Source organism: Gopherus evgoodei, chromosome 2 (assembly GCF_007399415.2).
Source record: "Gopherus evgoodei ecotype Sinaloan lineage chromosome 2, rGopEvg1_v1.p, whole genome shotgun sequence".
NCBI lineage: Eukaryota > Metazoa > Chordata > Testudines > Testudinidae > Gopherus > Gopherus evgoodei.
The window spans coordinates 218,710,967-218,728,156 of NC_044323.1; the positions used below are offsets into that span (position 1 = coordinate 218,710,967).

Below are 17,190 nucleotides of genomic sequence, written 5' to 3' on the forward strand. Positions count from 1 at the left end.
ATATTGTGGTTTACCAATACCTGTAGTTTAAAGTTATTTTGTAGAAAAAAAAACAGAAAAACTTAGCAAGACAGGAGCCTGGATATTTTATATTTACTTTTAACTGATCATTATACATTACAGAGCTCAACATCATGCTGTCTTTATCTACAATTTCTCTGAAATCTTCTGGTAGTCATTAACTCATTATTCTAATGTTCATTCAGGGTCCAACATGCCACGCTTACTCTCACTGAGTAAGATTTTTCAAAAGCACTCAAGTGATTTAGGAGCATAACTCCCATTGAAAATTAATGGAATGTGCTCCAAAGTAACCTGGACCCTTGAAAAGCCCAATCATTGAGTAGGATGTTACTCACATGAGTAATCCCATCAAAGTTCACAGGAATACCCAGGGTGAGAAAGATTACTGAAAAAGACAGTGTAACTGGGTAATCAGTGAATTTGTCACCTAGGAAGTCCTGGCTACCACTCTGGCAGTTTTTTGTTCTTAACATATTTTTTATATTTCATGTGTTATATTTTTTCTAGCTCACTTCCATTCAATATTTGCCCAACTAGAGCAAACAGATCAGTTTGTGTTATAAATATGGCAAGAAAGAAAAGCATGTTGGACAGATGACAACAAAAGAATAATGTTGGACTCTGGTTTCACGCATCACCAGATGTAAGTTAACATTTCATTTCAAAGGTTGCACTGATGTAAAATGTGAAAAACAATAATGTTTAAAAGTAAAATTTAAACTTTAAAACTGATAGAATGAAATGCCGAGGTTTATGTAGATTTTGATTAGAGAGCATCTCCAGTACACAAAATCTGTCTGATGGCAGATGTCCTTTGATACAGGAATAAGAACCTCCCCACAATAACAGTTTTTCTCTCTCCTATCTAGATAATGACAGCATTTCTTTCCTTCATTTTCTAGTAAGATTCTAAAACTTGAAGCCCCAATTGTGCCTTCATATATGCAGTTCTTATTGTAACTGGTATTTCTAAGCACATAAATTGGTCAAATTGTATTTCTTATTCAAATTGCAGTGTAATCAAGTTATCTCAGATGAACTAGTGGGCAAAATCATCCCATGATTAAAAGTGCAAAAGGAAATCTCTTAATGGGTCACATCATGAAGATCCACCATGTCACTCTGTCAGGGTACTGGGAAGAGATCCCATTAGAAAAAGCCATGGAGTCTGCTGGCAAATCTGGCTGATCCCTAAAGATCTGCAAGGATTCTGACCTCCCAGTGGCTTTCAATGAAACCACACTATCAGGGACCCCTTCCAGTCATAGCTGTTCCCCGGGGGTGGGGTATGTAGAAAAGATAAAACAAACTTGAGCTGTATATGCTTTGCCTACAAATCTCTACAAGTTTGAAGGGAGGACAATGTGTGTGTTCCTCTAGCCCCTCTGTTCTCCCTCACTTTCCCCAAGGGTGGACTGAGACCCACAGAGGACATTCTATATGATCCAGAGACTGGGTGGAAAGTTGCCCTGGAGATAGATTAATTCCCCATTTTGCTTGGAAAAAAATAGATCCACACGTGGGAGCAATCCGGGCCATTATGGGGGATTGAGGTAAGAAAAAAGAATAAATTCAGATTAGCACAAGAGGTAAAAATTTCCTATTCTCTCTGAAAATATTTAGATAAAGGTCCAAATTCTACCCTAAAATTTTCACCACAGAATCAAGGCAAGAGGATAATTTGGGGTGATTTTGCAGCTCATAATAGTCTCAAGCAAAATCTTGATATGGCCACATTCTATCTGGCTGAAAGATAATGGATATCTCTGCCCTCCACATTTGTACTCTTCTATCCTTAAAAGGAGATAGGATTTTAGACAAACTGCACCACTTCCAATGCTATCCACCTTCAAACACTGTTCTTCGCCTACTATTCAAATATTCTGTCATAAACAGATAGTTAAGGGTTAATGTCTCTTTTACCTGTAAAGGGTTAAGAAGCTCAGTAAACCTGGCTGACACCTGACCAGAGGACCAACAGGGGAACAGGATACTTTCAAATCTTGGTGGAGGGAAGTCTTTGTTTGTGCTTTTTGTTTTGGGTGTTGTTTGCTCTTGCGACTAAGAGGGACCAGACATCCATCCAGGCTCTCCAAATCTTTCTGAATCAGTCTCTCATGTTTCAAAATTGTAAGTAGTAGCCAGGCAAGGCGGATTAGTTTTAATTTTGTTTTTCTCAACTTGTAAATTTCTCAACTTGTTTCTTTTTGCCGGAAGGATTTTACCTCTGTTTGCTGTAACTTTGAACCTAAGGCTAGGGGGGATCCCTCTGGTCTACAGGAATCTGATTACCCTGTAAATCATTTCCCATCCTGATTTTACAGAGATAACTTTTACCTTTTCTTTCTTTAATTAAAAGCTTTCTTTTTTAAGAACCTGACTGATTTTTTCCTTGTTTTAAGATCCAAGGGGACTGGATCTGGACTCACCAGGGATTGGTGGGGGAAAGGAGAGGTGATGGTAAATTTCACCTTGTTTTAAGATCCAAGGGGTTTGGATCTGTGTTCACCAGGGAACTGGTGAAGTCCCTCAAGGCAACCCAGGGAGGGGACAAAGTTTTGGGGGAACAGAGAGTGCCCCAGACACTGGAATTCTGGGTGGTGGCAGTATACCAGAGCTAAGCTAGTAATTAGACTTAGAAGTGTCCATGCAGATCCCCACGTTTGTACCCTAAAGTTCAGAGTGGGGAAAAAAAGAACCTTGACATATGCCTTTTGAAATGGACAGCTTGGTTTCTATAGTCCCTTCTGATGTGGAGCTACTGAGATATCTGAAGTTAGTAATGAAAAGCTTACCATGCAAATATCAGTATTTAATAGCTTTGGCATGGGACGTTACAGGGATTTTTGTTTCATCAACTAAATGCTAGCTATTATGTACTGCAGAGGAAAAGGGTGATCAACATTGGGCTCCTGTCTTCCCTTCAGACCACCTTTATTTCCTATCAATGGCTGTGTTCCCTAAGGAATAGCTTTCCTGTAGAGTTAACTCAGTTGATTGGCACCCATGTCTGAGCACCTGAGTTAACTTAGCCCAGGTGTGAGCAGCCACACTGCAAAGCCCTACCTGAGTTACTGTGTCCTTACTGATGCTGTATTCAACCATGTGTGTCACTAGGACTTTTGGGAGGCATATCCTGTGTTTCTTTTGTGCTGCAGTAAGCTGAGTCATTCTATAATTTTTTCCCAGTGAATTGTGGGAGACTTGTCTGACTTTCATGGCACATAGGGAGGAATTTGGAGAAAGTAATAGAAGACTATCAGCACCTAAGTGGTTTAGTGTACATCTTCACTACCAAGTGGACAGGTTACCAGCCCAGCTGAAAGTGGAACCCAAGTTCTTGCCTTCATCCTCAGCCACCTAAGTTAGGCTGTGTTGAAAGCACCAGTTACCTTGAGTGAGATATTTTTGTGTGTGGAACAGATGGGAGATAGGACCAACACCTGAGTAAGAACCTTGGCTAACTGCAGTGAAGACATACCCTAAGAGTTCAAGCAACTCCCAGGCTAATTAACTTGACACTATAAAATATGCCCTTTCATAATCTATGCAACACTTGCACAGATCTCATTTTTGACCAAAGCACTTCCTGGTCTGTTGTCTTACTGTGAAGAAGTAATCAGCACTTCTATGTCTCATTCAGAAGTAGACATGATTTTAATGCTGTCTTTCACTCAGGTGTCTTTCCCTTTTTCCTCTGCTCTGTTGCAAGAACACCAACTCTCTAACCTCTTGATTACTAATATTCTGTCTGTCTCTTCATCCCCCTTTTCCAAACTTACTATACAGTGAAAATATTATTGCTTGTTTCCAAGCCTTAGGCATTTTTTCCTGATCTCTAGGTTCAGTTTTTTCAAGTCCCATGACTTTGGCCAGGAATACACTAGAAAAGGATTTCTGATAAATCTATACTGGTATAACTACCAGCAAACACTCTGATTGTATGGCTACACTTGCAATTTCAAAGCGCTGCCACGGGAGCGCTCCCGCCGCAGCGCTTTGAAGTGCGAGTGTGGTCGCGATGCCAGCACTGGGAGAGAGCTCTCCCAGCACTGCAGGTACTCCACCTCCCCGTGAGGATTAGCTTACAGCGCTGGGAGCCACGTTCCCAGCACTGGGGCACTGTTTACACTAGCGCTTTACAGCGCTGTAACTTGCTGCGCTCAACGGGGTGTTTTTTCACACCCTGAGCAAGAAAGTTGCAGCGCTGTAAAGCACCAGTATAGCCAAAGCCTAAGTGTAAAGCAGTTTATACTGGTAAAAAGTGATCTAGAGTTTGGCTACACTTGCAGCTGTACAGCGCTGGGAGTTAAAGTTGTCTTCATACAGCTGTATAGGGAAAGCGCTGCAGTGTAGCCACACTGACAGCTACCAGCGCTGCTGTGTGGCCACATTTACAGCATTTGCAGCAGTGTTGGGAGTGGTGCATTATGGGCAGCTATCCCAGCATTCAAGTGGCTGCAACGTGCTTTTCAAAAGAGGGGGGTGGGATGGAGTGTGACAGGGAGCGTGGGGGAGAGAGAGAGTGGATTTTTGGAGCTAACACTGTTCTCAGCTCCCTGCCTTGCAAGTTCTAAGGACTTGAAGATACACAGCACCAACCTTCAATCATTTTAAAAGTTTGGACCCCTTCCCCCACCCCTCTCTCATTCACTAAATGCAAACAGCCTTCAGACCAGATAAGCAGCTGCTCCAAAATGGACCCCCTCTCCCCCACTCCTGGATGCTTCTCTCCTCAAGCAAACACTAGGGAATCCCCCTTCCCTGCCTCTACTGGAGCAAACACTAGCTGTGTTCGTTTTTTAGATAAGCAGCTCCAGGAGTCCCGAGTTCACAACAAAACAAAGAAAGGCATCACAACAAAACAAAGAGTGTTATCTTTCCTTAAAAAGCATTATGGGAAGGTTCCAGAGGTCAGTTACAGCGTAGTAAGATAATCACTGTTTACATTGGCACCCCAGCTCTGCAAGAGCAGCGCTATAGTCATTATTCCCCAGGTCGAGGTGGAGCACAGCCAGCGCTGTAGCCAGGGAGATACAGTGCTGTATGTGCCTTGCCAATGTGGATGGGGAGTAAGTTACAGCGCTGTAAAGCCACCACCAGCGCTGTAACTCTCAAGTGTAGCCAAGGTAGTATAGCTTATACAAGCCCTAACTTATACAGGTTCATTGACTGTAATAAGGTATACCAAGAATTTTATATCAGTATAATTGAGCCTATACATTCCTACAATTTGGCAGTGTAGGAATGTCACAAAATAATCACCCCCTCCCCCAATCAACATTGCTATACTGGCAAAAGTTTCTAGCATAGACATGGCCTTTAACACCAAGAGGGAAATCCTGCTTCAACAGGAGTCAATAGCAAAATTCCTACTGACTTCAATGCGAACAGTAATAATTTCCTCCCCTATTCAGGTTGCAATATGTTTGCAGAAGCTGTTTATTGAATAACTACAAAGAGTGAACTGATTTGTAAATATCAAAGTCTGTTTGTGAACAATTCACAAACAGAATAAAGGGACTGATTCATAACACATATGTTTATCAATAGCTTTAATTTAGCTTACTCCTTGCAATGTCTGGCTACCCTACCTGAGCTTGCCCAGAAAAAGCATCACTATGTACTTTAGATAACATACAAATCCATATCAAATGAGCTGCGCTGTTGTGCGGCTTGAAACAACAAATGAAATATTCTGCCATTCCCTTTTCTGTACAGTGTAAGGGCCTTTCTTTTTCAGACTTTGGTATGATGTCAGAAACCTGTGTTAAAGACAATAATTTTGTCAGGTTTTAACAGCTTTACTAAGCAAACAGGTCATCATGTTGAACACTGTTCAACATGCCAACTAGAATGTGTAATTAGAACTCACATAATTTAAATGAATTACACTCAAGCAGGGCCGGCGCTAGCATTTAGGCAGCCTAGGCAATCGCCTAGGGCGCCAGGATTATTCGGGGGGCGGTATTTTGCCGGGGGGGCGGCAGGCAGCTCCGGTTGACCTGCCGCAGTGGTGCCTGCGGAGGGTCCGTTGATCCGCGGCTCCGGTGGAGCTGCCACAGTCGTGGCTGCGGACAGTTGGCTGCTTGCGTGGCTCCAGTGGACCGCCCACAGGCATGCAGGAAGGAGCCGCGGGATCAGCGCGGGGGGTGGCGAAATGGCCGTGCACCTAGGGCGCGAGAAACCCTGGCGCCGGTCCTGCACTTAAGCAACTTTGCTGTACAATCAGTTATCTATTAACACTGCTGCAGAGGGACTGCACACTGTCTTTCCTATATCCATGCTGCCCAAGCAAAAGCCCAATTCAAAATTCGTTGAAATCAGTGGGAATCTTTCCAGTCGGCTTTGAATCATGCCATGAAAGCCAACTTCTGCATTTGGCATCCTGTCCTGTAGTATCTCCCTACAGCTTCTCCCTAAATTAGAGGTAAAATTTTCTAGAATCAGCAGCAGCATTCCCTTTGCAGCCTTCCATAATAACTGAGCCCAAAGGATCAGAGTATGGCACAGCTGCTGACATCTACTCTACTCCACTCTAGCCACTGGTGCCACAAAATACAAGGGTGACAAAGAAAAGGGTGAGGAAATGGACAGTAATTATAACAGACAGAACATAGAATAGGGATGGGAAGAAAGATAAGTGGGAAAGAAAAGAGAGAGAGATTGAGTTTGAGAAGAGGTAGAACAGAAGGAGAAGGGGAATTATTCTGGCCAGTGAAAGGGAAATAAACACCCTGAATTTATAAAAATGATCTGAACCGAGGAGACACAGAAAGGATCAATCAAATACAGTTTATGAACACAGAACAATTTTTGTACGTGTCCAACTATAATCTGTTTAGTAGAAAGTAATGACAGTGAACCACTCTTACCTGTCGGTACTTTATACTTCTCAACCAATATTCTCACATGGGCCCCAACCCTGTAAGCACTTAAGCACAGGTATAACTTTGTAATTAATGGGGTTACGTCTGCTTAAAGTTAAACATGCTTAATGGATCAGGGCCTTAATATGAAAAGTTTTTCTCCTAATCCTTGATGTCAATTATGCATTTAAAAACTGATAAGAAGAAGAAGCAGAAGAAGAAAAAGAATTAATTTTATACTTAGCCCTTATATACCATTTTCTATCAGTAACTCTCAAAGCACTTGACAAAGGAGATCAGTATCATTATCCCATTTTACAACTGGGGAATCTGAGGCACAGACATGTAATATTTAAAGTCAATAGGTGTTAAAATTAGTGATAGTTAGAAGTGAATTCTTGTGCAACACTGTGAAATCTGGACAATGTCCTTTAATTGCAAATTCTTGGACAGATCATTGACAATAGTCACAAGAATAGTGTGGTAAGAATTTTAAAACAATGGAGTGTGATTTTAAGACAATGTGATTTTAAGACAATGAAAAATATTCTCATGTTACCTTAATAAGACATACAATGAGCTTGGAGCATTTCATGACAGCTATACACTGGATTTCCTGCTGTAGCAGCACTTGTTAAATACTGTACCTGTTCCATTTAATTCAACAGCTTGATTTTAAAAAATCACAGATGATTGTCGAGTCTTTGCTTTCAACACTTTAAAGGCATTATAACAAATTTTCATCAATTTCATATGGAAGTGGGTTGGACCCTGGATGTTTTAATCTACCCCGCCCCTCCTTCTTCCCTATTGCCAAAAAAGAAATTACTCATACCCTAGAATTGTTACTGTAGCTTTACTCAGCATAAAAAGGGAGTGGCACTCATGGGTGATCACATGAAAATGTTTCACTGAAAGTACACAGGTTTCATTACTGTCACTCATAAGATGGCACTGGATGTGCTCATAATAAATAATACTGCGACTTATTACAAAAATAGTATTTTTATGACGTGCTTTTTTTTGTTAAATCCGTATCGGGAAAATTATATGGATGTTTAAACTTTTAGAAAAGAATAGCAATTTAGGGCCTGCTCCAATGCTCATCAAACTACAGTAGAACCTCAGAGTTACGAAAACCTCTGAAATGGAGGCTGTTTGTAACTTTGAAATGTTCATAACCCTGAATATTGACTTAATATCGCTTTGAAACTTTACTATGCAGATGAAAAATGCTGCTTTTAACCACATTAATTTAAATGGAACAAGCACAGAAACAATGTCCTTACCTTGTAAATCTTTTTTTCAAACTTTCTCTTTATCTTTTTAGTAGTTTGTTTAACACAGTACTGTACTGTATTTCCCTCTCTCCCCTTTTTTTTTTAGTCTGAGCTGCTGCTTGATTGTGTACTTACAGTTCCAAATGAGGTATGTGGTTGACTGGTGTGTTTGTTACTCTGCAGTTCTACTGTAATTTGAAAGATTTTCACTGTCTTCCATAGGCTATGGATGGGGCTTGGTCATTTGTAGATTTCAATAATGAACAAGGTGTTATGCAAAGGAACTCAGCCTGAGCTGAGCTCAGCTTTGGAGCTACTTCCTTATTGTTTTTTCAGCATGTTTGAACTCTGAGCCTATACCAGATAGCAGAAGGATACAAGCACCTGTATCCTTGTATAGTTTACCTGTATCATGTATAAACTGATTTCTGGGGCCATAACTGTAGACCAGTTTTAGGACTAATGTTAATAAAAGTGCTGAGATTCTATTTTAAACATTTGTCATTCTTGAATGGAAGAAGGAAAATAAGTGCAAATTATTATAATTTTTAAGGTGTATACCATGTCTTGGAGAACAGGACTGAAGCCCTTAATATTATCTGTATTTTTAATTGTGTGAGCTAAAAGGTAGATTCAAAGCTCTGGGTATATTATGATTGACAGCCTAAGAGCTCCAGCATCATTACAATGTAGATGAAAGTATCTCATTATGTCAAAGATATGTACAGAAAGCTGGGAGAGCTAGTTTACGGCATAAATCAGTGAAACTGAGTGGATGGTCATGTGGTGAAGAGACTAGGTTGGAAACAGATAGATGTGCATTCAGCTCCTTGATCTGCCAGATGTCAAATGTGAACTTGGGCAAGTTACCTCCATACAATAGGGATAATATTTCCCTATCTTAAAAGGAAGCTGATATACAGTTAAATTCATAAAAAATGTTTAGGTATGTCAATAATGAGTGCTATAAAAATGATAAACAAGAGATCAGAAAGCTCAGCATTATGGTAACTGAAAGTATTTGCAGGAGCTTTGACTGACCTATGTGAATGTTATAAGCATTACACGAGCAGGTCCAGCAGAGGGAAGTTTCCGGGAGCACAGCTTCTGCATACTCCCTGGCTCTATTGGCTGATCTTTCTCTGGCTGGACTCAGGGGGACAAGAGTTACTGCTACTTCCTGGCACCTCACTATTCCTGCATCTGGCCCTCCTCCTACAAATGCTCAAGCATGTGAAGTCAGTGAGATTAATAAAGTTACACACTTGCCTAAGCATTTGCAGGACTGGGGCCTCAATACTATACATGGATCTATTATTTTTAATTCATTTTAAATGGAAATGAAAAGGTTTCACTTTATTTTAACTTAGAAATTATTTTGATTAGTTGTAGAAATGTATTCCACTAACAAATGGCCCTAACAAATAATTAGCAGTTGCATCAAGGTTCTGCTTGGCTACATTAGAGAGAACAAAAAAATCACCAAAAAATTTTGTCATAGTCTATTATTCAGCAAATGAAAAAGCTTTCCTTACAGATCTTTGACATGAGACACATTCATTTACATTGTAATGATGCTGGAACTCTTAGGTCATCAGTCATAATATACCCAGAGCTTTGAATCTCAGTATAACTCACCCAATTAAAAATACTGTATATAGATCATATTAAGGACTTCAGTCCTATTCTCCACTGCAAATCTTAAAAATTATAAGAATTTCCACCTATATTACTTCTTTCATTCAAGAATTACAAAAGTTTAAAATAGGATCTCAGCACTTTTATTAACGTTAGGTAAGCCTCAAAGCATGTTTGTGAGGAACAAAACCATTTATACACCCATTCACAAGTAGCTAAACTTTGGCATAGAGAAGTTGTGTTCGTTGACAAGTGAGACTGTTACTCAGTGGCAGAACTAGGAATATAACACTGCATCTACTGCTCTTGGACGTGTAGTGTCACTGATTTTTTTTCTAAGTAGCAATATGATGTGCATAGAAAGGCAGCAGCAATTTCTATATCACTACTTCCCAAATCAACAAAAGTGAAGACATTCTGAGATAATGCTGGTTCTCTGGCCTCAACTTACCATTTTGTGTTTAGCTATTGCAGCTATTTCAAATTGAGTTATTTAGGAGATACTGCATGTATAATGCAAAATGCTCCTGGGTGACTATTCCTCTGAAAGAGTCCTAATTCTGTTCATGATATTACAATTGGTTGCTTCAGAAATGATGTGAAAAGATATTTATCACAGTTGAATCTGACCTGATCAACGCTAATTAATCAGCATCTATTAGCATAAAGGTGTTCCAAACCTTCTAAAAGTAGGAAGCATGGTTACCTTAATCTTTCCCCTTCATTGGGTATCATCCGATTCTGGACTAGTCAGTGCTAATTAATCAGGTGGTATTGAGCAGAGAGCAGTATCAGAAATGGATACAAAGGAAATAGCTTTCAGATTAGGAGTACCAACATTGGCAGGTTGTGTTGGAGCAATTCTTCTTTCTACTTTCCCATGAGTCCATGTTTTTCCTGGGAAGCCACATTACTCATTAATGAAGGCTACCTCTTTGTGAAAGGATTATCTGTAAAGCACACTCTGCTTGTTGTGACTTGTGGTGTTCTTTCATATGGTGAAAAAAAAATAATGGAGCAAGCCTTCCTTATATTTGAAATCCTCATACAAACGCACGTTCAGCCAAAACCTGCCCAGAGACAAAAGCGTGACTCTGTATGAAGAATCCTTTATGAAAGATACCCTGCAGCGACTGGACAAAATACTTGTGGTGTGAGAAGCAGATACACAAAACAATCAAAGATCCACATAGGGTATGGCTACACTCGCACTTCAAAGCGCTGCCGTGGGAGCGTGGTCGCGGTGCCAGCGCTGAGAGAGAGCTCTCCCATCGCTGCAGGTACTCCACCTCCCCGTGGGGATTAGCTTACAGCGCTGGGAGCCACGCTCCTAGGGCTGCGGCACTGTTTACACTGGCGCTTTACAGCGCTGTAACTTGCTATGCTCAGGGGGGTGTTTTTTCACACTCCTGAGCGAGAAAGTTGCAGCGCTGTAAAGCGCCCGTGTAGCCAAGGCCATAGAAAACAAGGAACATGGCCAGCTTTATTAGGGTACTGCTACACTTGCAGCTTTATTAGGGTCTGGCTCCAGCGGCAGCCCTTTGAAGTGCGAGTGTGGTCACTGCTCCAGCGCTGGGAGAGAGCTCTCCCAACGCTGCAGGTACTCCACCTCCTGGTGGGGATTAGTTTACAGCGCTGGGGCACTGTTTACACTGGCGCTTTACAGCGCTGTAATGTGCTGCACTCAGGGCATGTTTTTTCACACCCTTGTGCGAGAAAGTTGCAGCGCTGTAAAGCGCCAGTGTAGCCAAGGCCTTACTCAGTACTGAAGATAGTGAGGATTTTTTTGCCCAGATCCTAATTGGGGAAAAAAAAGTGGCTGCAACATTAAAAAAACTTATTCAAAGTTCTCATCCTAGAAAATCCAAAGAGCGACCAGACCTAGAGGATAAACGACTCCCCGACCCCTGTAAGTGGTCCCTCCAGGAGGAGACGGAGGTATTGCCAGTGCTGCTGCTGTTGGGTGAAGGAACAGAGTTGGTCGGTGTGCACGGCTGGCCAGCTCGCAGGTGTGTGTTGTAACAAACCGAGGAGCCCCCCGTGGAACGAGCCAGGGCTTGCTGGGACAGCAGGGCCTTCGCAGGTGAGCGGCTGCGTTGTGTGTGGCTGGCGCTTCCACCCAGGAACAAACCATCCCCTTCATTCTCGCTGTGGGGAACGAGGGGCAGCCGTGGCACGGCCAGTGTTTGAGTTCACAGCTGTAGCGCCGGCAGCTCGGACTTTGTCTCCCCCTACGTGTGTCTTCCCCCGGCAGAAGCCCGGGGAGCGGGGAAGGGAAACACGTTCCCACACGACGCTGCTGGCTCTTGAAGCAGCGGCGGCGGCTCCTGAGGGGTCCGGCTGCTTCCAGTCCCTGGCTCCGGTTCGTCCGCAGCCAGGAGGGAGGCAGGGCGGCCTCTGTCCCTCCCCTTTGCCGAAGGGACCTGGGAGATGTCACCCCCCCCTTCCAGCCCTGCCCCGGAGGAAGGCGGGATTCACCTGCCCCCTCCCCCAGGTGTACAAATGTCGGGCCAGCCTCCCGGCGCGGCACACTCCACCCCTCCGGGCTGCCTTCCCGGCCCCAGTGTGTCGGCTGCCGCGGGAAGGATCCCGCCCCGCACAGAGTCTCGCCCGGGGGCGGCTGGTTCGGGCACAGGGCAGCGGGCGCCGGGGGGAAGCGGGCGAGCCACTCGGCCATGGCGCGGATCCTGGGAGGGCTGGAGGCGCTGCTGCTCGTCACGGTGAGTCCCGGGCCCGCGGGGAGGCGGAGCGGGAGCTGGCTGCCGGAGGGTCGGCGGGGGTGTAGCTGCCGTGCGGTAAGAGCCTCGCAGGACTGCACGGGGCCGAGCGGGACTTGGGCCGCTTCCCTGCCGCCCCGCCCAGCCCGCAGCCGCACCTCGCCCCGCCGGGCTGTTCCTGGCTGCAGGCAGCGGCGGTGGGACTGGCGGGCGGGGCACAGCCGGGCGTGAGCCCCGCCGCGCGTGGGGCGCTCTCGGCGCTTCGCCCCGGGCGGGTTTGCGCGCGCGCTGAAGGGGGTTGAAACAAAACTAGTTGCCGGGGTGCGTGGGGAATGGGCCTGGCCGGCTGGAGCGGCGCTTTTACACCGTCTTCCAGCTGTTAAATGTGACCATTCCCACCACCCCCGGGCTGCTCTGTCTTCAGGGTTTGGGCAGGACTCTTAACCTAGTGAGGCTTCCGTAACCTTGCCAGTCCTGTTGGTTTTGTTTCCACCTATCTTGAGGGGATACTGCTAAGTTAAACAAAACTGTCCAAATAAAGAACTCCTTTACTGACATTATTAATATCTGTTTGTTTTTTTAAAAATCTCTTAATAAGCTAATATACTTTTCAGTGGATTTGCTGGCTGTTTATAGTCAAAGCTGGTTGGAAACATAATTTCCATCCTGTGGAAACTTTTGGGGAGGGGGAACTTGGGGGGCGGAGGATGGAAAATAATCCTGTATTGGGATGAAAAGTCAAAATTTCAAAAAATGTCGTGGGACTGCGCAGCTCATCAGGCGTGGAACTGGGTCAACTGGCTTCCCTGCCTGCCTGCCTTCCACTGAAAGTTTTGATGAAATTGACACATTCCCACTGAAATCTCTATTTTCAAATGCAAAACTGCTCAGCTGACATTTTTTTTGACCTACTCCATTTATAGTTTCCTAAGCTTCAGACAATAACAGCAAACCATAGGGATACCATCAACTTAAAAGTCACCTTAGTTGGAAAATGTTTTACTCACTGTTGTATGAGTTACAATAGGTGAACTTACACATTTTAACTGGTTTGAAGTTTTCGCCAGTTTTACCATTATTCTTGATCCTGCAAGATAGACCGTTGGCCTTTGCTAGACTAGGAAGAAGGTGCTTTTTCTCAGTTGTTAGCTCAAGCCTAGGCAGACCATAGGCTATAACTAGGGTGACTAGATGTCCCAATTTGGGGGACTTTTTCTTATATAGGTGCATATAGCTCCCCCACCCCCCTCCTGATTTTTTACACTTGCTATCTAGTCACCCTAGCTATAACCCAACTTGTTAAAATCAAGCTAATGGTGTTAAACAGTGCCTAAGTTAGTGTCAGATGAGATAGTCCATCAAATAAAGCTAGCTCGATTGAAAAAAGCACTTTTTTTCCTCATGGCCCATCTGAGCAAATCAGATTAGAAGATCAGCGTCATTTTATAATATTTTAAATTTATTATGTATCAAGAAGACATTGAAAGGTTTAGAAACAATAATATATATTTAAATTCTACATATCCTCTACCTTAGAAAGATCAGGAATGTGATCTCTCCTCTTCCCTGTGTTTGCTGAAGGTATCTTTGGAGAACTTGGCTCTTAGTGGAAGGGGCTGGTGTGTTGAATCTGTAACAAAGACAATCTTTTCTTTTCTTTCAACATTCTGTGTCTCATCTGAGTCAGTGAGTGCTAAACAAAAACAAAAATAAGAGTTTTAAGGAGTGGCTAAATTATGTTCCCAAAACATTTGTTCAAGTTTCACTTCCTTGATACCTCTGATGTCATGATTGTTAGAGACAACCAGTATCCATAGAAGAGTTTCTTTGTTTTACAAAAAACAGGATGACAAAATGTGAAAAACATTTGGTGGGGCACTTTTAGGCCTTCATACATCCCAAGGAAGCAAATATGGGCTCTTTCCTTCCCTGCCTTTTGTTTTGTTTTTGTTTGTTATAACTTTGCAGGGCAAAGTTAGTTTTGTAAAAGATAGTTTTTACAAATTTTGTATTTGGCCTCATGCTGTCTCTCTTGAATATATTACTTCCTGTCACAGTGACTTGTAATGGGAATAAAACATGGTGACGGGATTGTCCCCTTTGGTGATGAAAGCCATGAGAGGAAGCTATTTGCAAAGAAATCCTTGTGGTGATTTTTCCAACAGCATCCTGTCAGGAGGGCAGTGTTTTCTGCACAAACCCATAGAAAAGCATCTCGCAGCCTGATGGATTTCCCCAAGTTTTTCCCAGTTATGGAGTGGTATGTGTAGTGGAGTGTAAGCAGAGCCAAGGCTTCACACACTAGTCAGCAGAGCGTGCTAGCTTTGATTGAGCTAGCATGCTAAAACTAGAAGTCTAGATGCAGAGAGGTGGGCTAACCGCACAAGTAAGTACCTAGGGTTCCAAGTAGGATTGTACTCGGGCAGCTAGTCCATCCTATCACCTACGCTGCTATGGCCACACTTCTGTTTTAAGTGTACTAGTTGGATCAAAGGTAGTGTGCGTATTTCCACCTAAGCTAAAAATCACACTTTCAGCTCCAGACATGCTGTAAATGAGATCATACTCTGACTCATGGTGTTTAAATAGAGGGCTTTGTTACAAGGGTGGAGTGTACTCATTCTCATTCTTCTGAATAGGTAATTTTTCTGTTAGCAATTCCTCGGAAAATAATTCTGAGCTTCTGAGTCGTTTAAGTGAAAGGCTTTCAGGGGTTTCCCTAGAAAATATGCTTCTGTTAAAGAAATCTTAAAGTAACACTGAAGAGCCCTGTGTACTTTGATTTTAATTTTAGATGCTTATGTGAAATAAGAACAGTACAGTACATTTTTTACCACTGAAAAATCTTTACATTCTCCCTTGTGATGTATACAGTTTTCCTAATCCTCTGAAAGCCTTTAATGCAAAGCAATACATTGATGTGAAAACAGAAATTCAGAAGTCAATACCTATTTGGAAACATCACTGTTCACTAACAAAGGAAGTGCCAATATTAAATCAACAGCCCTTTAAAAGTTTCTACCAATAAAAAACAAACAAAAAAAAAACCAAAATATCAGTCAATCAGATCAAATCTGTGCTTTGGGCTCTTTAAATGAAAAGATGTCAATCCCACTTAGCATATTTAACTGTCTGTTTTGTGTCTATTTTACTGCAATCCATTGTTTTAAAAGTATCAAGAGAGGGCATAAGGTTATTCATACACTTCAGACATTTTATATAATACAATGATTTGCAAAGGTTCCCTGTCAGGGCACACCCTGCCCTGAGCCTCCAATCTAGTCAAAATCTACACAGGACTCAACTTATATTTTTAAGTGGGAGGTGAGATAAGAGCAGGGTAATGTCCCTCTTGACACCTATTTGTGATTTCCCTGGTAGGTTGCAACCTCCAGGGGGAAAACCAAATGGCCAGGTTCTGTTCTCAGTGGCATCCATGCAGTAAATATCGGTGGCATCCATGCATAAATAAACTTATTCAGTGAAGATGCAAAAAGTTAAGGAAGTAAATTGTCATACAGTTTAAGATTCCGTAGCTTCCATAATACGCATCCTTTATAGAACTTGTTCTCTCACTGCGCATAACCCCATTGGCATGAATGGTAGTGTGCTGACCTGTCTAGTTTCAGAATATACTTTTTAAATATATGTTAATATAAATGAACCATGACAGTTCACCTGAAATCAGAGTGACTAGTTCATTTGTGAATTAAAGCAGAGATGCTCTGGAGGAGCCCCTGGGGGTCTTTGTTAAAAGTTTGCCACCAAATGGAAGAGATTCTTTGGTTGAGTTCCCTACCTTTAATGAAGTTCATTCACCTTGTCTTTAGGTATGGCAAAATTACTCCTGCCATAGACGTTGCCCTATTACTTGAGTGCGGTTCTGAGAAAGTGATATTGTTTAAATGGAAATTAATAGTTTCTTCAGTCCTGCACTGCTGGGAAATAGGGTTAATCACAGGGAAATTTTGTGGGAGTCCTACATTAAAATATTGTATCACTAACTCAATGGAAATAACACAGGTATTTTAATCTGATATGAGAGATAATGTCGGCATTAGCAAACAAGAATGTGCAATGTATTTGGCTAGATTTCTTGCAAGATTTTTCATATTATCACTACAGATAATGACATGTTGCCTTTTTCTTTGAATTCTGCTACAGTACCTAATAGTCTGAATGGTAATGTTAGTATGTCATTCAAAGTCATTTTGTGAATAGTAAATTACAAACTAGAGCTCCAGTCCAGCATCAGACTTCATGCAGGCAGAGCTCCTGAACCCATGCAGATCCCACAGGCATAGGACTCCATTTGTACAGAACAAACTTCAGGATTGGGGCTTAAAATGGTCAGTATGTTGAATAAAAAATGTAATTGTAACAATAAAAGAATACTGAGAGTTCTGGAGATGAATTTCAAATATAGAATTTGGTTTCATTTTTTTTTTTATAAAAGTTGGCTTAATATTAGTGTTACTTGAAACAACACTTTTCTGTTTGTGATTGTGAAATAGGCAAATGGTGTCTGTGGAGGATTGTTTCCTGTAAAACAAAGATCCATCCTGGAACAGACACTTCCTTGGGGTGGATATGCGTCTTTCTTCAAACATGTTGAGGTTTGAGAGAGACAGTGGGTCCATGGACCCACGGACCATGGTGCTA

At 42.4% G+C, this 17,190-nt stretch overlaps 1 protein-coding gene across 1 annotated transcript in view; it reads left to right on the forward strand.

The window, feature by feature from the left end:
- The first annotated feature begins 12,356 nt into the window (after positions 1-12,356).
- DSG2 (desmoglein 2) overlaps positions 12,357-17,190 on the forward strand; it is a 50,720-nt gene continuing 45,886 nt past the window's right edge. The window contains exon 1 of the mRNA XM_030552971.1: positions 12,357-12,531. Within this exon, the coding sequence (XP_030408831.1) occupies positions 12,487-12,531 (45 nt within the window). The 5' untranslated portion in view covers positions 12,357-12,486. The remainder of the gene's footprint in view (positions 12,532-17,190) is intronic.